We start from the raw sequence: 21,507 nt of genomic DNA, 5'->3' as shown, positions 1-21,507 counted from the left end.
TACAATAACACTGTTGACTGTGTTTCTTGGTTTGTTTGTATTATATATATATAGATATATACTGTACTGTACCAAGAAACACAGTCAACATATATATATATATATATATATGTTGACTGTGTTTCTTGGTTTGTTGTATATAATATATATAGATATATAATGTACTGTATATACTGTGCATTTTATATTTATATTTTTTACTGCTATTTTATTTTATTGCTTTTCTATTATTATTATATTATTCTAGTCTATTCTATTATTTTATTCTATTGTTTCTATTATTGTCTTATTGCTTCTGTATGTATGCTGCTGTAGCGAAAAAAATTCCCCTCGGGGATTAATAAAGTAAATACCTACCTACCTACCTGTGTCTTTAGATCCATCAGTATAGATAGGCATATAGTTATAATAGTTATTGTTGATATATTCTGGAATCCGATATCCAATATCATTCAAATTTCTTTTCATCCATTTTTTTCTTCTGTTCCACATTGTGTACTGGTAATATCCAAGGGGGAACATTTCCCCACATTACATTAGGCCCATACTTACATACATACAACCCATTTAAACCGTGTTCTTTGGCTACCGTACTAATAGTCCAACCAGACCCTTTGCCTTTAAATTGTGAGTATTCCCAACAATCACACAGCACATTTGATGCAGGAAGTTCCTCTCCAGTTCCCTTTAGCTTCACCCAATATGCCAGAGCTAGTTTTGAACATCTTAAACTTAATGGTAATTCATCAGCTTCCACCAGTAATGCGTTGTTAGGGGTGGATTTAATTGCATCTATGCTAAACTTTAGGGCTCTGAACTGAATTCTGTCAATTTTTTTTTTAATGTACTCTTGGCTGCTGCTCCATACACCATCCACCCATAAACTATACACGATCGCATGATGGCCCTATAGATATCCAGTAGTGACCGTTTATCTGCTTTGTGAATTAAAAGTGTAAACTGGTTTTGCAAATGTATACTATCCTCTGGCATCTTGTATTGTTTTATTAATCTTGTTCTCTTGATTGATTGCTGTTATTTTGCCTTTTTTTTATTCATGAAATTGTCATTTACTTGTTGTTGCATTCACATTTTCATAATAATGATGTTTAACAAAAAAAGGTTATAAAAAGGGTAACAATGTTATGAAGTAAATTGATAAGATTATGGCTATAAAATAGGTATAAGGAGAGGAGCCCATGTTTCTGATGAACCCCTGCAAAACAAAGGGAGCTATTGTGGTGAACAGAATGATACCAGTCGATGGAGCCAACTGGAGACAGCTGCTTTTTTAAACTTTATTCACTTACAATAAACCAATATTCACACTGAAACACGGTGCACAGCAGTCGCAGCCGCTGAAAATGTGAGTTGGACTGTGCCATATTCAGTCATTTTCAGATAGATAGATAGATAGATAGGTATAAACCTATACATTGTCTATATTTAGGCCTATATAATGTCTATTCATTTCAGCTAATTACCAGAAAAGGCATTAATGTTAGTAAATCAAATGCAGACATTTAACTTAAAACAGACTCGATGAGTGGACAGTGGGGTAACCCTAAACCCTTGCAAACTTACTGGGAACGCGCCCCAAAGTCTGTGAGTCTGTGAGGGTGGACATTGGGATTGGGCCAAGCAAACTCACAACCGGATCTAAATGAGTAAATTGATAACACCAGAGACCATCACAGCAGAGTACACGCATGTTGCACAATCTTGTCAGTTAGTGTTGTATCAGTCCTTGCCGTCTCAGAAAGGAAGCGTGGAAAGCAACATATGGCATTTAAATTGCAGCATCCAGTGCGGCCTCTTTAATGTACCAACGATGGAAAAAGCCTCCCATATAAGTTTTAACGTTTTCATTAGCTTTACTGTTTTCTGATGCGAGGTTGATCTAAGACAAGCTCTTTCCTCTTTCTCTCTACTGTGTCTTGATACCCGCGTTCAGAGGGGGTCAACAGGAAGCTAATTCCCCCCCCAACTAAATAAATATTTCATATTGCAAGCACGCACACACATCAAATAAGTCACCTACTTTAACAAAATTTATTTAAAAAAGAATGAACATTTTGAAAACTGATTAAATTCTGCCTCTTATACACAAGTGTAAGCACTGAAGAAACCAAGTTTCTGAAACTGAGTATGAATTACTAAAGTCACAAGCACCATGGACATGTATCGCCATGTTTACACAGTGAATGTAATATTGTGAACAACAAAACAACAGGTGGGGAAATGCAATTCTGGGCAACACAGATGGTCTACAGCTTCTATACCACTGCCATATAGTGCCATTTTTTTCACATTATATTTAGAAACTGCAACTATATGATTATCCTAACTTGTTTAAGCGGGTCACAGTTTGAAGTGTATGTAGCTGTAATCTTGGAGGCTACTGGAACTATTTTTACATGGCTGATAAATACACAGTTCATACATACACACATGCAAACACACATATACATGTTCTGATACAGTAACAAATAAAAGTAAACTTTTCAGTAAAAGGTCTTTGTACACACACAAAAAACTAAACGGCATCTTTCACCATTAATTTTAGTTCAAGATGTGATGATATTTTCTCTCCAAAACAATGCACACAATGTAATACCCTGAGATACTTTGACTTTTCCTAGCAGGAAAAGCACAAACACATTAACAATGGCTATATTCCACTTCGGGTGGGTTCTGCTGTTGTGCATGCTGGTGCACTGTCATCCCACTCAATGGGAAACTTAGGGAACTAGGTCAGCACCAATGTTATTAATTCCACCTGTACTTTTCCTGCTGTGACCAGTCAAAATATTTGCAGTGAGCAGAGGTGTATGCAGAGTATGCAGGTGCACTCACAACACAACTTAGAACACCCCTCCCCTAAAAAGTTTGCCACTGCATAAATTGTCCTCCAGTTTTTATGACTACCTGCAAATTAGTGTGCCTTTGTTCAACCATAAACCCAACTATATTTGAGATAGGAAACAGCCAACCAAACAAAACCAGGAATTATTAAATGGCAATGATATAAAAACAAGCACAACCATCTTAAATTGTAACATTTGCTCTGAATGAATATTTAGGTATGCACAATACAACATAGACAAATCAATCTATACCAGTTATCCCAATAATTCTTATTATCATTTCCCAAGAATGTTTTATTTTTTTAATATCATTCATGTGACATCAGTGTCCACCATTGGGTCGCACCTCTGCATAGTTTTTGACAAGCTGGGAGACCCTGATGACTTTAATGTCTTCTGGCACCTGATCGTAGTCCGACCACAGGAATTCTGGAGACAGCACTTTGGTTGGTTTGTTGTACAGCAGGTACCTGTGCGAGACAGAGAGATTGGCAGACATGCTGAGTGCACTTTGTTTATGTTCTCAGAGGAATTAGAGACAAAGAGCCTGATTTACGAAAGGTTTTTGTGTGTAAAATCACGTGCGTACTCCACACAACGAAATAATACGTAGAGAACGTGGTTTTACACCCGTGGAAAACATTTTTTTATGTCAGAGGCAAAAATTATTCAGACATATCGTTCGCCTTTTTGTTTTTCCAACAGTATTGACTTTCTTGCTGATGATCTCCTATATAGCATTTTGTTCTTGTTATATATACATTTCCTAATTTCAATGGGATCAGATTTCCTTTTCCATTTGGGGTTGCTCTGTTTTCTATTGCTGGAATCCCTTTAACACACACGAACCGCTCATTTAAATACAGCGATTTGCACCTGATTTCAATGATGCAAATACTCTTGGTACATCACCTGCAAAACGATGCAAAATAAATATACAAACAGCTGAGATCTTATTAGATCAGGCCCAAAGTGTCCTCTTACCCGAGATAAGAAAATCACAGGGTGGATTTGCTTGAAACTTGTACATTAAAAACAGAATATGTGGAAATGAATTATAACACTGTACTTGTTCAGGTGACTCTCCTCTTGCCACACAGCTTCAATGTTGTTCTTGGCGTCTTTCTCCGACTGGTCGTAACAGTATCTGAGAAAATATTAGCGGTAGAACTCAGAGAACTTAGAATGTTTTTTAGAAAAAAATACAATAGTGATGAGGGTTTTTAAGAACTCGACAAGAATTTGAAGGCAAAGCTCTTTCCCCACAGATTATCTAAACGCCCACCAAAATGTCCGCTCTCATTCTTCACTACCTTTTAAAAAAAAAAAAATTGAAATAGCATCTAAATAACTTGAAAGATAATTTCATTTTGGTTACTTGACGAGCTTGTACATGTCCTCCAGGTATCCACCCCAGACAGCTGCAGAGTAATAGTAGTCTCCTTGACCAGCAGGAATGTAGGCCTTGGACTGGGGCCGACGCTCATACGGAAAACTATCTCTGTTTGTATTCTGAGAAAAAGGGAAAAATAATAATTATTTTAAATATTGATAAGAGTCTTTAGCTGACACTTGTGAGGGCTGATAATGGTGTCGGATCAAGAAAAAAAAAAGAAAAAAAAAAAAGAGTACAACCTTGTAGTAGCCACGGTGAAGTACAGCAGACAGCTGACTGAGAGCCTCGGCTCCAAAACGGTTGTGGAAGATACTGTCGATGTCCATCATAAAAAGATAATCTGCCTCATTACGTATCTGAAAACAGAGCAGATACAATGTGAGAGTAAATACACTGTGGATGTTATTTCAGTAATATTTAACAGCACCATGTTTTGTTTTTATGCCGCCAGTGAGCCATGACAGAGCTATTCAGGAAGTCTCTTCTGTTACTGTTTTTTGTGTTTGTGATATGCATGTTAATTAAAAACTGAGATTACTAGATGAAACAAAGCCCTCGCTTTCTTTCATGTGTATGACCTGTTTTTTATGTTTCACTTCGTACCTGTTTGTCAATGGTGATGGTGGCCCATTTCATCCTGCCAAGTACTACCTCCTGCCAGCGTTTGGCACTAGGAACAGTGATAACCGAGACCTTCCGGCCTTTTCCCAGTGCAACCTGAACAGTAAAACAAAAAAAAACAAAAAAAAGGAATGTAATTACATATTTTGCCAAAATTTAATGATTATAATAAATGTGAAACAATTGAAGCCATCACTAACAAGAGATTGAACAGTCTTTCCATATCTATTTCATGAACAGAATGTGTCAGTTGTAATTATTGCCTTAAATATGTATGACATTTTTTGAAGAGATGGTCAAGTTAAGTCTTTTTTTGTCCTCTTTTTTTTATCAACATGACCAGTATTCCTATAATTCAGAGAGAAATAAGATAAATGTATGCATAGAACTGGATCCCTGGAGGTAGGCAATGTAATTGTTTGTGGCTTTGGCCTCTTATTTTGTTTTTCTGACAGCCCAGCTGGGGTTTCTCAGTAAATCTCTTCTTCCATTTCGTAATGTGCATTCCCCTCCATCTCCCAGGGGTTGTTGTCATATATTGTACCTTAAAGATGTGGCTAACATGTTTAAGAGTACTGCGCAGAGTATGCCTGTCCCTGCCTGACATTTGTATGTTAGTGAACAACAACGTACTTTCGGAACATCTTTTTCATTGTCGGTGAAGACATAGTAAGTGACCCTGAAGTCAACAAGGAAGTACTTCTCCCCCGTTTCCAAGAATCCCTTCAAGAAACGCGTGTATCTGTTCACATGGAAAGAAACAAGCCAAAGAGCTTCTCACTCAGTATGAGACAAGAAATAAGACAAATAATAACAGAAGAGAAGCAGTATTTATGTGAAGAAGCTTTACATTTTCAGATTTAAAAGGTTTTAGATTTCAGGTCAGATGAAACCTCATTTCACTGAAGACTTTTCTGTGTCCTTACTTGCCAACAGCAAAAACCACCACAGCAACTCGTGGGTCCATTCTCTTGTATATTGAATCAATAACCACTGGATCAAAGGTTCCTTCCCAAACCAGAGGAGCATTCCAGTTAGTCACCGAGTTCACATCAGTGCGTCTGGGGGAAACAAACACGTTAAAATATAACATTCAACCTATATGTATGTATACTGTACATGCATGCATTGCAATTTTCAGCTCTTAGTCAAGGTATGATCGGTAGTTTGGCTCTGTGTTAAATATTAAAAAGTTGGGGAAACTGCAAGATGATAAATTACATTTTTAATCATGAACAGATTATAAATTAAATTTTGACTTTCATCTCAGCAAGCACTCATTAGACTAGAACAAAGGGACAGAGTTGTTAATTTGTGCCTACAATGTACATACCATTAGCATTCAGTTTACAAAGGTACAAAGGTATGCAGTCAGTAGCAGAGAGACTGCCCTCCACATGCTTTCTCTGAGTGAAGAAGAGCGTAGTCAGTGCAGCTCAGGGGCTATCATATTGTATTATTGTAGCTATTATAATGTTTTGTTTTTAATTTTTTTTTATTTTATACACTTTATTAATCCCCGAGGGGAAATTTCATCACTACAGCAGGGGGGCTCTCAGGGGGGAGATGCTGCAGCAGGCTGCCACTAGCGTGGCGCCAGGTAACCTGACCTGAGGTGCATGTTTTTGGATGATGGGAGGAACCCGGAGAGAACCCACGCAAGCACAGGGAGAACATGCAAACTCCCCAGGACCGGATTTGAACCCGGAACCTTTTTTGCTGTGAGGTGACAGTGCTAACCACTGCACCACCGTGCCACCCTAAATATTATGTTATGTGGTTGTCATTACATGAACCTTCAAACAACTGAACTATATAGGTCACAATGTCTCATCCCCATTCCAACCTTCCTTTTTTTAGACAGCTGCATTGTTTGCACCTGGGAGTGTCACAATTAATGCATTGTTTGCACCTGGGAGTGTCACAATTAATGTTTTGTTAGCCAACTTGTTAAACCAGTTCAATGAATCTTTAATTTTCTTGATTATATGACATTTGCTGAAAGAATTTGAATGTAATGCGAGAAGAAAAGGCAGAAAACTTCCATTAATAAATGATGCTTGATGTGCCTGCAACAGTGGTGAGGATAAATCCTCACAAAGCCCCTCACTGAAGGCCCTGGAGAGTTACTTTTACAAAAGGAGTTCATGGCTTAGTTCATTTCCAATATATTTCAAATATTTTTTTCCCCTTCAAAATAAAGGGAAGATCAGTATTTTAGCATGACCAAACAAGGTTTAATAATTTGATCCAAGTCAGTGGTGAGTTATTTGGTAATTTAATACAAGTTATTGGATTTTTAGTCGTCTGTTTTTAGCACTTTCAACTTTTTAGCCTTTTCTTCACATTCATAAAAATTCCTTTTAACTGAAATTTTTATATTCAATCTGGTTTCTTATTTCATCATTTTCTAAGTTTACAGTCCATATTTCATTCTTGTATTCATTTGTCAGTAAACATTGTAACAGCTTGATCTATTTTATTTCTCAGATGGGTTCAATGTCATGAATGGAGTTCTCCTGTATTTCCATAAAAGTAGGAATGGATTAACATATTTGCATTTTAATTCTGCCATCCAAATATATAGTTTACAACCATCCACTGTTAAAGTCCCTGTGGAGCCAATTTCAAATTAAAGTCTATTAAAGTTGTCTGTCTTACACTGTCATTTTTCTAACACTTTCTTGGGAAATCAAGATCAGTTTTTGAACAGGTTTGATGTCTGTACTGACTTTTTAGTGACATATTTTCCCACTTTTATCAGCTTCTGGATTTAAAATTAGATAGAAATTCACTCTTAACCATTGAGCTGCACAAATCAAATAATTGGTCTCAATACTGAAGAATGACGGGCTTTTCTCATTAGGTGCGTAAATATTTGCCAAAGCAATGTTGTTTGACTAAAAGAAAACATTAATAAAAGTATATCTTCCTGGTCGGTCCTTTGATATATTTTTTTTACTTCTTAAATAACATAGCAACCCCAAACTACTTAATTTTCACCCAACTCTGCTGTTTTCCTCAGAATTTTAGCTCAACTCATTGTTTTGATTTTATAGTCCACAAAAAAAAAAAAAAAATTCCATAAAATGACAGGGCATTATAAAGGAGTCTTTGCATTTAAAATCATGAGTACCAAAATAGGATGTGAAACCCCCATGATTTCATAAAAACATGTTTGTTTTTTTAAAGAAATCAAATGAATATTACACAGAAGAATGTGTGTTTTAATAGCTTACCCTTTCTGTGTGCTTGGCTGAGGGTAACTCACTCTGGTAAAGAAGAGCAAAGATCAAGCTTCACTTTACCATTTAAAAGGAGGACATTCATATTGGTTCAAAGAAAGAGAACAGTACAAACATAATACATAAAGTAAAATAAATATAATAAAGACAGATAGCAGTAAGAAAATTACAATTTCCATCCACAAACAATCCCAGAGGACCAGATATCACAGAAAACCTGTAAATTGTCATTCCCTGGTCCAATGTCAAGAGAACTGCTGTGCACTGTATTTCTGAGCTCATGGGAAGAAATGTACCTTTAAGACTATGATGTCTATTTATGATCTATGAGTACATAGATCTCTCCTTTGGTTGTGCACATTTGACTAGGACAAAGGGACAGATTTGTTAATTTGTGCTCACAATGTGAATTCAACTAATGCCAAGTTTACAAAGGCAGCAGCTCATTATGCAGCCACTACCGTGAATTGCTCTTCACATGCTTTTTCTGAGTGAAGAACACAGTCGGTGCAGTTCAGTGACAGAAGTTGTCAAGGTTTGTCTGTACTAAATTAACCAGTATGAATGATATCTGGTTATTGCTGTAATAAAATTTCCCCTCAGGGATTAATAAAGTAACTACCTAACCTAACCTAACCTAATATGTGGTTGTCATTACATCTTCATTATCACTCATATACACATCTAGTATATTGCACCAAAGCGGAACCCTAACTGGTCTGACCCATTTGTATTAGCTTCCTGATTACATGAAATTGCTAGTAAGATATTTTTGTTGCACTCCAACTGAGTCAACTAAATACTGCTGCAGGTTTTCAATATGTAATGACAAAAACAAGCAGGACTTAAAGGCATATGCTTTTTCTTCTCTGTATACTTTGTCAGCTTATATCTATGACCTATCATAGGTTCCTATATCTTCCATTGTCTCTTTAAAGAGCATTTGAACTGTGTGAATGTTTTACTAAAGGGTGAGGATGTTAACCATGTGACTGGAAAGTGTGAATGGAGAGCTTTATTTGAACCTGCTTTTCTACCCTGTTAGTCAAAAGAAGAAGATTCTCACTCAGTTTGCATTAGGAGGTCTCCAATCTTCCAGCTGCCATTGTCCGGGCAATGCTTTACCTCCACTTCCTGCAGTTCCTTCTGCATTTCCAGCACTAGATTCATATCTGAGTCAGGTTTATTATAACATGGCTCACAAATCCTTAAAAGAGAAACACACAACATTTGTTATTGACATGATGACTAGACAGTGACGGGATTAATCTTTCACAAATGGTAAGTGTTTATTTTATTAAATTCTAGCTGTGCAGCTGAAACCTCACTTACCTGAAGGATGAGATGGTATTTCCTGAGTAGATATAGATGGCCCTATGAAGACACACAGACACCATCAGAAACACTTATTCTACACTACATTGAAATATAAACAGTTTCCCACCTAACAAATCACCAATTAACCTGACATGCGTGTCTTTTTTTTGCACACTACTTCAAATAAATCATAAAATTAACCTTTAAACTTATCTTATATTTAAGTCTCTCGTGATTGAATAGTGGTTATTAGTCACCTAATGTTTCTGCAACCTGACCCAACTGGCTCAACTGCCTCAAGTCAGCAGTTTGTTTATGGTTTAGTTCACAACCCCCGCCCTCCCTCCAACACCAGGAAGAAGCAGTAATGACATTACAAACTAAATATATAGACTGTATTTTGTGCGACGGAGGACATTTTTTTTAATTTTTTTTTTATCGAAAAACAGGTTTAGTTTATCTATCTCTAAGTCCATGTTTAACATTTTCTTTTAGTTTGTATTCGTTGACGAAAGATGTAAAAACTCCCCTCGTCACAGTTCACGTCTTGAAATGCTAGTTTTCATTTAGTTTCATTTTCGTCGTTAAAAGTAGTTCCCACCTATTTCCGTCAGTTTCCGTTGTCGTACACACTTGTCGGCTTCTGTAGGCCTCATAATACAGTAGATAGTCTCATAATACAGTAGACAGCCGACATGATTAAGAGTCTACGTCCAGCTTTTTTTGCTTACGTCTTTTTCTGAAAGTGTATGATTTGAGTGAAGGGGTTTCTGTTGAACGCTTTTAGCAGCTTTTAGTCGTGAAGAACAGGTAAAGTACTTACCCCATGAGGACGACAAGAAAGGCGGAAACTACCAAAACATGGACCTTGGACATGTTCCGTAACATTTTAAGTCTGTGGTGTTGTTTCTTGGGTCTCGTCTGATCAAACTTGGCATCCAAACGCACAGCCCGACAAGTTGTGGCTGCGCGCACTGTTAAAACCCAACCCAACCCAACCCAACCCAACCGAACACGTCTGACGCAGTCTTCAATCCGCACCGATCCACCACATGTACAACTGATAAGGAAGTAAAAACGAGCATTGTTCAGTGAGGCGAGGCAGGCTGAGAGAGGGAGAGAAGGGGAGGGGAGGGAGCTCCTGGGCATCCAGTATGAGCTGTGAAGGACTTGGGCTAAAGGTGTTTGACAGCTGGTTTAATTGACAAATGTAACCTGTAGCAGCGTTTTGATATCCGAATAAAGAAGAACTAGGAAACAACATGTTGTTCTGCGGATATCCTCACAATCATAAACCGGAAGCTGCATTACATGACTAGGCATGTATGTTCAACGAAGGTAATTGGGGAACTATTGTGTGCAGTTTGTCAGAGCTTCTTCAATAAGTTTTCTTCAAAGTTAATATAAATCACATTCAACCTAGCAACAGTGTAAAAATCAGAAGATCTACAAAAAGTTTAGATCTTCTGCACTTGTGCATCATATTTTTTTTGACAGCAAAGGCCAAGAGCAAAGTCACATGGTCTGCATTTCAAGACTTTTTTATTCAATGTAAGATTATTTCACTACTTCAATATTCTCTTTGTAATACTGCTCTACAACTTTCTAAAAAGCTTATAAAATGTAATCTCTTACTTTTTTAGGGTGAGTAAGATCTGTCCAGGTGAAAAAAAATAGCTACTATTTCAGTTTCTGTATCTCTGGTTGATTTACTGTCTTACTTTCTACATGGATAAACTCCTGAAATGGCATCTGCTCTGTGGTATCTGATTATTGGTCTGAGTGTAGTTTTGGTGTGGCGTGAGGCCTACCCTTCAGCGTTAGATGACACCGCCACCTTATACTGATAATACCGATAAATATTTCATGTTATGGGAAATGGCTCATTTCAAAGTGAGGCGTGTCAGCACCATTTTTCCATAAATAGCTAAAATAAACACCAGTATTATATGAGATTATGTTGAACACAAAGGTCCTGTGTGGCAAAGTGGTATGCCTGGCCAACTCTTGAACAATGCATACCACTTTGTCATACACAACCTTTGCATAGGGTGTGCTCTTGAATACACAGTGCATGATCACTCCTTGGTTACCCTGTGCTGTTATTCGCTGTGCTGCATACAATCTTAGTCTCTGTTTCTCACAACACCTTCAGCAAACTCACTTAAATCCTGTCCACCACACCTGTCTCGTTCCCATCCACGCAGTGGTCATGCAATGCTGTGCCCTTGAGCTTCTACGAACCTGGGGCGTTTAAATAAACCCGTTGTGGTGGAGGGCGAACTACTCAGCAGAAAATCTTCAGCAGAGGGAGACATTTCGGAAGCATTATGTTTAGGAAACATGTGGTTTATGTGTTTGATAGTCTTTGTATTTGCAAAACAAAATGCATTAGTTTGTTAATGATGTTTCATATTTGTAAACCACAGTTCGCTTTTAACAGAAAATTAGGCCCATACTGTCTAAGTATATCTCTTATAAATTATTAAGTTAATCAATAAGCTTTCAATACCTTATACATTATTCAAGTTAAGAACAAATGTAATTTTGTTCTGAGTCAAATTTAGCTTGTTAGATTGTGTTTATAGTTCAATGGGTTATTTTCTTATTTCTCTTCCCTTTACTGCAATATTATGCTGCCTATGTCTAATGTGTGTCTGAAATGTACCCAATGGTTGGTTCATTCTGTCACAGTAGTTCAGGAAAAAAAAATATGAATTAAATTAAAACTTTTTAATTAATTCAACTTATTTTATTTGAATTAATACAACTCAACTTTTTAAATTAATTGAACTTATTTAATTTAAGTTAATAATTTTTTTTTTTTTTTTGCATTTCTTTAATTAATTAAACTTTTTTTTAAGTTAATTAAATTAAACTTTTTAAATGAATTCAACTTTGTTGGTTTGGTATATATTGACATCCATTTGTGAAATATATATGTAGTAGTTGTGACTCTAAGGCAGCTGATGCTCGAGTGACATGAAAAGAACCGAGACTGTCATTGTTCTGTACTGTTGTTTTGTATGTTATGAATTAAGTAAAAAAAAAAAAAAAAAAAAGTTCTCTCGTTGTGTCCCACACTGATGACGTCTATTTTCACGTCTGGCTCAGAACACGCGTTCTCGCGACGCGCGTTCTTTTCCGTCCGCGTGCCTGTGAGGTTGCATCTGTGTCTGTGCCGAAGGGAGTCATCAGGGAAGAGAAATGCCGTCAAAAATCATCTTTGAAAGCGAGGATCAAATCATGGAAGAAGACGCGGACACTGTCGCGGTGGCTAAAACCCCAAATGTAAGTAGAGTTGTTCGTGTCGCCCTGAAAAAAAAAAGATCTTTTAGCTCGCGCGACGTCCTGCCCCGGTGTTTGGTAGCATGTGGCTGAACCGGCTAACGCTATACGCCGGCTAACCGGACACTTAAACGCCACTTAATCGATAGGAAAACGGCAACAGGTAATCAAGGCAAAGATGAATTAGTAATGTCATATTCGTTTCATATCATAATAAACCTATTTAGACATGTTGCCATGGTAATGTTGGCATTCTTTGTAAATGTTATCGTGTAGCCTAGCTAACTCGGGAAATCACGTGGCCTGCCCATGTGGTGCTGAGCTGATTTGTAGACTATACGGATTTATGGCTTGACAACATGGAAACCGGCAAAAAGCAGCCCGCACTCGTGTGTATCTGCGAAGTGGTCGTCAACTGATGACGTTTTTTTCCTTCAGCTGGGCTCGTCAGCTGCTCGCCACATTTACAAACAGCCGTCCTAAGAGCGAACAACGTTTCACTTTGGGATCACAGCTGGCACTTTTATTTTCATTGTTCGATTTTTTTATTTTGTTAATACGAATATTTATTTTACACAAACAATCCCAGCTCCACTCATGTTCAGAATAACTGTAAACGAGGATGTTGTTATCATATTTACAAGGTAAATAATAAACATGGGTCTTTATAACAAATGGAATACTATTGAAATATGACAGTCCTGTTTCCAAAGCCAAAATGTCAGAGAAACATCCCAAAAATGTCTGATGTGGTTGATTAAATGATAGACCAAACGGATTTAAACTTACTTTCAATGCTTAATTGTTCAATTTCATGTGAAAACTATTTTAAAATGTAAATTAAATGTTTAAAAAACAGTGTTAAGAGAATAAGATCCTCTGTAGGTAAGTAGATGCTTTAAGTATAAATAATTATCAATAAAATTTGTTTAATCTTGGTGTTTTACCTTTTGTGTTTTAAAAAATAACAAGAGCAAGACTAAGGAGGGCAAGAAGCTCAAGAAAAAGAAGCAGCAGGTGGAGGAACAGGAGCACCCCGACTGTGACCCTCCAGCACCAAAGAAGAAAAAGAAAAAAGACAAACTGACCGTGGACCAAGTGAACGGCCACGTAAATGAGCCTGCTGACGTCAATGACGACAGTAATGGTGTCGAAACGCCAAAGCAGAAGAACTCAGAAGGAGACACAGAGGTCAGTGCTGTATTGTTTGTACCAATATGTCCTTGAATAAGGCCATACTTTACCCCATGTATAACTCAAAACACTTTTCTTATGGGGTTTAGAAAAGCAAGAAAAAGAAAAAGAAGGCAATATCGGAGGCAGCAACCAACGGACATTCCACCCCAAACACCCCAGTTCAGACTCCCACCCAGACACCGTCACCGTCAAGTGAAGACTCAGCCAGTGACAGCGACAAAGAACCGGTAAGATTTGAAAAGGGATAGTGTACAGTTTTGGTCCTCTCGGGTGAAGTTGAAGGGTTTGGGCCAATGACTGCTCTCTGTAGTGACTTTTTATAAATCATTGTGCTCTTTTGCAGGTTTTGTTTCATTTGCAACAGTGGTTATGCTTGCATGAAAATGTCTGTTCTGTAATATTTTTTGTGCTCATTAAACCTTAAATGTGTTTAAAATATATCCATCTTGTAATACCACCTTTTACATTAGGAGGTGATAGTGAGTCACTTTAGTGTCCAGGCAGTCTGCCCTCAGTTCAGTTACACTGATATGTGACCTATCAGATTGTGAGACATTCAGACTGACTCTGTTTTTTTGTTTTTTTTCTAGGAGGAGACACCAGAGCAGAAAGAAGGGGCATTCTCCAACTTCAGAATCGCCCAACACACTATTAATAAACTAAAAGGTAAAAATCCTATTTGCATTTTTATACCTCAGTTGATTTACCACTGGTAGAGCTCATAAGTGTATTGGTAGATGTGCAAAACCTGACATGCTTTTGGCCGATCATGTTGTTAAATCCAAATTAACACTTAAACTTTTGAAAAAGTCATTGCAATGTACACGTGTGCTTTAACGAGGTTGATGTACACCTGCTTTTTACTGAATACACATGATTTAACAATATGGATTGACTATTTGTTTGACATTTCTAGGAGTGATCTGATATACGAGAGGTTTATTCATTGCCAAATAACAAATTACCATTGATCCTCTTGTCTTTCTCTGTCATGCCACTTTCTTGCTCTCTGTCACCTCGCTATCACTTTCTCAGCTCGGGGAGTCTCTTACCTGTTTGACATTCAGGTAAAGACGTTCAATTCTGTTTATGATGGAGAGGATGTAATTGCCCAAGCCCGAACAGGCACAGGAAAGACTTTCTCCTTCGCTATCCCCTTGGTGGAGAAGCTCCAAAACGATTCTGCAGAGATGACCAGAGGCCGACCTCCCAAGGTGCACACCGATACACACTCAAGCCTCTTGCTGGAAGCATCAGTCATGGTCCAAGTGTCAGTTACTCTCTCAGTATGTTTGTGTATGACTGAGTGTCTCTCTTGCCTGTCTGTAGGTCCTGGTGTTAACTCCAACCAGAGAGTTAGCCATCCAGGTTTCTAAGGACTTCAAAGATGTCTCCAAGAGACTTTCTATTGCCTGTTTCTATGGAGGCAGCTCATACAATCCACAGAGTAAGTCTTAAGCACTGAGTTATCTCTACTACAAGTAGATTTTAAATAGTTAAAATTAGGGGACGCATCACTTTTATTTACAGCTCTACTTTTTTGTTGGGATGAATTATAGTTCCAAAATCCTTTTTTATCATAAATGGATCCTTTATAAATGAACAATAGTTGTTGGATTTCACTGTTTTTGTTCTTATTGTTCTTTTCTCAAAATGGCAACTTCTTTATATACAATTTTGAGCCTTAATCTGATCCAAAATATGCAAGTAGACAATGACAGCCACGCACCAAACCTCAAGACTGGTTTTGACATGCATGAAGCATTTTAACATTTGTTAATAGTTATGGAAGTTTAGCCATGTATAAAATAGGCCTTTGACATTATAACTGTTTATAAATGACAGTGTCAGAAAAGCATGTCTCATTTACAAGACTCATTTATTCACATTGAAATCCTCTTTTTGTTAAATAATATTTAATAAAGTACTTAAATTGAACATGTATAACAGGACTGTGTGAATCCCACAATGAATATCTCTGTCTTTTGTTTTTTAAATGTGGTTTCTGTCTGCTGCTATAACAATGTTTTTTATACTTTAATATTTATAAGACCTGTTTTTTCTCCTGTCGTCCTGTCTAGTTGATGCTATCCGAAATGGTATTGATATTTTGATCGGAACACCTGGACGTATCAAAGACCACCTCCAGAACAGTAAACTGAACCTCTCCAAACTGAAACACGTGGTTCTGGATGAAGTAGACCAAATGTTGGACATGGGATTTGCCGAACAGGTTGAAGAGATTTTGGGTACATCATACGAGAAAGGTAAAGTAAATCTGTGTGTTCATTATTGTATATATGCAAAGGGTGGAGTTATCAAGATTGTGGTTTGTGGATCATGCGTACCACAGTTGATTAAATTTTTTTTTTTAGGGTTGTTCCATATGTGAAATAAAAAACGTGTGTGTTCCTCTCCAGACGCTGACACCAACCCACAGACTCTTCTGTTTTCGGCCACCTGCCCATCTTGGGTGTACGAAGTGGCCAAGAAATACATGAGAGCAGAGTGCAAACATGTTGATCTGATTGGCAAGAAAACACAAAAAGCTGCAACAACTGTGGAAGTAAGTGTGTGTGTGTGTGTGGGTGGGGTGGGGGTGATGATGATGATGATGGGTGCAGGGTGCCATTTAACAAGGATTACAGCAGTCTTGGTTCTCTCTCTAAGTGTGCAGGGGCAGTTAAGTGACAGAGTCTGAAATAAGCTCATATATATCTCCATCAGAAAAGCGCAGCAAGTTCATTTGCAGTAAATAAATTGCTGTATTTATCTTTGTCCACACCAGAGGAATTGTAATGAACAAGTTCAAGTCTGCCAGCTGGAATAATGAAAATGTTTGTCCCTGTTTGTCCCTCCCTTTCTGTTTGTCTTCTGTCTCTGTTCTTTCGTCTGCAGCATCTGGCCATAACGTCCCACTGGTCACAGCGTGCGGCTGTGATAGGTGATGTGATCCAGGTGTACAGTGGCAGACATGGCAGAACCATTGTCTTCTGTGAGACAAAGAAAGAGGCTAATGAACTTGCCATGAATGCGTCTATCAAACAGGTAGACACGCATATGTACCTGCATAAAGCACATGCACATTTAACAGTTTATGAATTGCCAGTTCATGCAGGGGGGACATGTTGCACCTTTTAATTTGTAAAATGATCACCTTAAATTGCTTATATCGTGTAACTGCATTACAAATATCACTTTGAGAGTTCAGGAAATTGTGGTAGATACATTTTTTTTGTATCATAGCTGCTGCCTTGTTTCTTGTATATTATATTTTCCTCAACACGGTCTCGGGTGTTTATTCCTCATTTGTGTTTTGTTTGCATGTTTTCAGAGTACCCAGTCCCTTCATGGCGATATTCCACAGAAACAGAGAGAGGTGACGCTGAAGGGTTTCAGGAACGGAACCTTTGAGGTTCTGGTTGCCACCAATGTTGCTTCCCGTGGATTAGACATCCCTGAAGTCGACTTGGTGGTCCAGTGTTCGCCACCCAAGGTGGGATGCCAGTCATCAACAAGACTATTAGAATATATATAAATTTAACTCAAATGTGTTTATATTATTTTATAACTTCTAAATAATCTTTGCATTTACAGGATATACTGTTTCATTGCTGTCCCAGTGTTATGTTATGATGTAAAAATATATTCTGATCTTAATGTGCAGATTTCATCCACAAGAAAATACATTTAAAAATTCACATTTGCATGCTTTAGATAGAAATGAGTGATAACTGCTGCAGTACACTCGCATGCTCTGGCTGACTCATGGAAATGAAGAATGAACTCTTAGTGGATGGATATGTACTGCACACTTTCCTATTAACAGTGTTACATAAATTGTGAAGCATAGATGGCCTGTCACATTTACTGCCTCTGAAAATGTCTTTGTCTCTGGTTGTTGTCAGGATGTGGAGTCGTACATCCACCGTTCGGGCCGTACGGGCAGAGCAGGCAGGACTGGAGTCTGCATCTGCTTCTACCAGAGGAGAGAAGAGGACCAGCTGCGCTACGTAGAGAACAAAGCTGTAGGTGTCTTTTTCAAACGAAGGACAAAAGAGAGGAACAACAGCTGTAGTTGTTTGAGCAGCTGTGTGGGGAGGAAAAAAAAAAAAAAAAAAGCTTTCGGTGACATCTGTGCTCCATATGAGATGAAAATTGACTAGAAGGTACAGAGGGAACGGGATAATCAAAAATAGTGAAGACAGACAAGTGAGTGTTTGATTAGAAAGGCCACAGGTAAAGAATGTGCTGCTGTGCTACAGTGCACAGCAAACCAAAGAGAAAGTCACCTTTTCCTGTTAATACATCCGTTCTAAATAAAAAGTTTACACTTTATGAATTTTAAAAAAAGTAGCCTTTGTTATAAAAATACATCTGTGGATAAAACAAGTTCACACTTGGTTATTGCACAAAGACAATAATCTTTGTTTTTATGAAAAAAATATCTTTTTATTTGGTATTATTCCAGGGCATCACATTTAGGCGAGTTGGCGTTCCCACTGCCAATGACATCATCAAGTCATCAAGCAAGGATGCTGTCAGGTATGTAGTTGTGTAGAGTGAGTCAAGGGGAATCAAATTAATTTAGATTTGGGAGTATGAAATTACTGTAATTGACTGATATTTGAAAGCCTCTGCCCTCATCTTGGTACGGTTTAATGTTAAGCCAGTTTTCCGTCACTAGTGTCAGATTATAGTTGTTTTTTTTTTTTTTTTCTTGTATTGTTTCCAGGTTTCTGGACTCTGTTCCAGTCACTGCTATTAGTTACTTCAGAGCATCAGCGGAAAAGCTGATCGAGGAGAAAGGAGCAGTTGATGCACTAGCTGCCGCCCTGGCCCATATTTCTGGAGCCACAAGTCTAGAGCAGAGGTCACTGCTCAGCTCTGATGCTGTAAGTCTCACGCACGCACGCACGCACACACACACACGCACACACACACATTCAATGTATAGCAATAGGTTAAAGTGGACTCTATACAGCAGCAGTGTTCAGCGCTTCTAGCGAGATTGATTTATTTCTGCATATGTAAATGCTACAGCCTTTGGATGCACATGTGCCCACTTGACCTGTGTTGCCTGTAGTGCAGTGCTTTTCCTCCATCTCAATTCCATTACAAATTGGATGTGCCTTTAGGTGATGTATAACAGTAAATCCTCCTCACTTATTGTTTCCATTTGTTTTTGCAGGGTTACACCACCATGCAGTTGGTGTGTTCCCAGGAGTTGCATAATTTGGGTTATGCCTGGAAGACCATCAAAGAACAACTCGGAGAAGAGATTGAGAGCCATATTCACAGAATGACCTTCCTCAAAGGCAAAACAGTATGTACACGCTCAAACATGTACACGTGTGTAGTGCTGCTACACACTGCTGGTGTGTACATACTTGCCAGTACAGTATGCTCAGGACATTTCCCTGTTTTTCATTTCTTCATTGTGTTGAATTTGAGTGTCACAGATATATAACATCTGTACAATAAATTTGGCAGAGTATGTACTAAAAGAAGGTTATATTTATTGCAGAGTATACAGTATCGAAGGGATGTAGGTCACATGTAGGATGTAAGTCCCCACCCGCCAAATGGAAAAGGGTAAACCAACTGGCAAATCGAAATGCAAATTAAGAAAGAAAAAAAATATTCAGCATTTTAAAAGTGAACTGAGCCACTTCAGTCACACAATGAGCACATAACTAATTATCCACAGCCAGTAAACAAAAAAACCCAAACATCTGTTTGTAAAAAGTAAATGTTTAAAATTGTAGGTGTGACCATGCCATTTAAGACAAGAAACACTCACCATATCACTTTCTTTGTGTTTGTTTTGTTTGTGACAGGGAGTTTGTTTTGATATTCCAGCTGATAAAGTCAAGGAGATTCAGGTAAGAACAAGAAGAAAAATTGCCATTTGTCCAATATGTGTGGTGGTCTGTTTGTAGTATCTTCCGGATTCAATTTGTGTAAATAATCCGAAATTTAAATTGACGCTCTGGTTGTCTTTCTGAAACCCTTTTACTCCTTCAACAGGAGAGCTGGAAGGATGGTCGCCGTTGGCAACTCACCGCTGCCACAGAGCTCCCAGAACTGGAAGAGAAGCAGTTCAGTAACCGCGGTGACAGAGGAGGAGGAGGGTTCAGAGGTGGAAGGGGACGGAATTTCGGGGGACATGGTGGCCGTGGTAACGGGTTCCGGAGTGGTGGTGGTGGCGGCGGCTATGGCAACAACAGAGGTGGACAAAAACGCAGCTTCAGCCAAGCTTTTGATTACTGAAGGTCCAACCTGTGTACTGATAAGATTGACTGTCACTACTGTCCTGGCAGTGGTTTTATTGGGCTGTCAGTTAAAGAAGCTGATTTATGGCAGCTGAAAATCTCCCATCATTATACCAGCTGAATTGTAATGTAATACACTATTCATTAAATTACAAATAATCATGGTTGGTAGCCATTTACAAAGGGTTTAAGAAGTTTTTTGTAAATGCCCGATGTGCTCCTTTTCGGTGATGCACTACCTGAGACTCTTTGAATGACATTTTATGAAAAGCAGAATTTTCTCTGTACGTTTCAGTTGCCATGTCTTGGCATATAATCAGGAACATTGGCTAATCAATCTCCAATAAAAGTTCACCATTTTGCAATGACATAAAATGAAAGTTGGAACATGTCATCCATTGGGTTTCAGGTGCAGTGTTACTTTTTTCTATACTACTATGTTTGGGGAAGAATGGCAGCAATCCGACTGCAGCCCTGCAGTCCAAAACGGCTGATGCACAATTCTGACTTAACGCCTTGTTACCATGGTAATTGTTACATGATTTCACATTGTAACCATGTGAGTTTGTAGTACCACGAAGGTGGATTATACTGCAGACTCTGTCATGTGGGAAGCAGCGTATTTCTGCTCTGCACCTACAGGGAACAGTGATGAAATCGTTGTTGACCTTTACAGTTGTACTCTGTGTTGGATTGCTGCATTACCCTCAGCTGAAACCTCTCCCCAAAAATACGTTGGATGATTGCTTTGCAATTGCCTCTATTTAATAACTATTGCTTCCATTCATTTGAATGAAATAACTTGTCCATTAAAAAAAAAGATCAAGTCATGTTGTGTTTATTCTTTGCCGAGGTATGTAAAATCAGCATACAAGCTAGAACAAAAATTCGAAGGTACACGTTTCATTGTTATTGCTCACGAAACCCGCTGCCTTTGAGGCAATACAATCCCAAGTGCATGACAGGATCACTATCCGTTTTATTATTGTAATCTCCAGTATTTTATGTTAAGTTGGAGTGCACCTACTGAGAAGAAACTACTGCATACAATGCAAATTATCAGATTTTTGGAACAATAAATCGCACTACCTACTATACTAAAATCCTCCACACTCATTCAGTGCAGGAATACACTCCTACCACACACAAAGGTGATACTGTATCTGCATTACATAGAACAATGCAAAAATGAACTTTATTTAAAAGGATTTGCTTTATAGAAGTTAAATAATAAAAATAGGAATAAAATTATGCTGTAAATTATTTATTTTTCTTGTGCAGAAATGTTGGTTTGATCAGAA

General features: G+C 38.0%; 2 protein-coding genes across 3 annotated transcripts; one reads left to right on the top strand and one right to left on the bottom strand.

The window, feature by feature from the left end:
- Window positions 1-2,038: 2,038 nt before the first annotated feature.
- Window positions 2,039-10,462, bottom strand: LOC138618135 (globoside alpha-1,3-N-acetylgalactosaminyltransferase 1-like). Of its 2 annotated transcripts, XM_069693669.1 has the most exons (11): window positions 10,270-10,462; window positions 9,462-9,503; window positions 9,196-9,336; window positions 8,124-8,156; window positions 5,811-5,945; window positions 5,518-5,626; window positions 4,867-4,980; window positions 4,503-4,619; window positions 4,246-4,379; window positions 3,937-4,014; window positions 2,039-3,337 (listed from the first exon to the last, which is right to left on the bottom strand). In XM_069693669.1, exons 1-11 carry the CDS (start codon window positions 10,332-10,334, stop codon window positions 3,190-3,192), a joined length of 1,116 nt encoding a protein of 371 aa, XP_069549770.1. In that variant the 5' UTR covers window positions 10,335-10,462; the 3' UTR covers window positions 2,039-3,189. The 2 variants fall into 2 exon arrangements, with proteins under 2 accessions (XP_069549770.1, XP_069549771.1); XM_069693670.1 differs by lacking the exon at window positions 9,196-9,336.
- Window positions 10,463-12,575: 2,113 nt separating this feature from the next.
- On the top strand, window positions 12,576-21,032 carry ddx21 (DEAD (Asp-Glu-Ala-Asp) box helicase 21). The gene is made up of 16 exons (XM_069693668.1): window positions 12,576-12,737; window positions 13,707-13,925; window positions 14,018-14,158; window positions 14,522-14,597; window positions 14,967-15,145; window positions 15,261-15,378; window positions 16,013-16,198; window positions 16,352-16,497; window positions 16,830-16,979; window positions 17,266-17,427; window positions 17,840-17,959; window positions 18,403-18,476; window positions 18,667-18,826; window positions 19,123-19,257; window positions 19,772-19,816; window positions 19,962-21,032. Exons 1-16 carry the CDS (start codon window positions 12,654-12,656, stop codon window positions 20,202-20,204), a joined length of 2,238 nt encoding a protein of 745 aa, XP_069549769.1. The 5' UTR covers window positions 12,576-12,653; the 3' UTR covers window positions 20,205-21,032.
- Window positions 21,033-21,507: the final 475 nt, after the last annotated feature.

The sequence above is a fragment of the Brachyistius frenatus genome, unplaced genomic scaffold (genome assembly GCF_029030835.1).
Source record: "Brachyistius frenatus isolate BFR_SWC_R1_liver_20210118 unplaced genomic scaffold, ASM2903083v1 Contig_15, whole genome shotgun sequence".
Taxonomy (NCBI): domain Eukaryota; kingdom Metazoa; phylum Chordata; class Actinopteri; family Embiotocidae; genus Brachyistius; species Brachyistius frenatus.
Note: the sequence above shows the minus strand (reverse complement) of the source record. Positions and strands in the feature narration are given on the sequence as shown.

What these genes read in the sequence shown, in the direction of transcription:
- ddx21 (XM_069693668.1), top strand. Translation starts at nt 12,654, where the DNA reads ATGCCGTCAAAAATCATCTTTGAAAGCGAGGATCAAATCATGGAAGAA. An exon ending in ACTCAGAAGGAGACACAGAG is followed by an intron (nt 13,926 to 14,017) that starts GTCAGTGCTGTA and finishes TATGGGGTTTAG; the next exon opens with AAAAGCAAGAAAAAGAAAAA. An exon ending in AAGCTGCAACAACTGTGGAA is followed by an intron (nt 16,498 to 16,829) that starts GTAAGTGTGTGT and finishes TTTCGTCTGCAG; the next exon opens with CATCTGGCCATAACGTCCCA.
- LOC138618135 (XM_069693669.1), bottom strand. Translation starts at nt 10,334, where the DNA reads ATGTTACGGAACATGTCCAAGGTCCATGTTTTGGTAGTTTCCGCCTTT. An exon ending in ATGAAAAAGATGTTCCGAAA is followed by an intron (nt 4,981 to 5,517) that starts GTACGTTGTTGT and finishes TTTACTGTTCAG; the next exon opens with GTTGCACTGGGAAAAGGCCG. An exon ending in TTCACCGTGGCTACTACAAG is followed by an intron (nt 4,380 to 4,502) that starts GTTGTACTCTTT and finishes CCTTTTTCTCAG; the next exon opens with AATACAAACAGAGATAGTTT.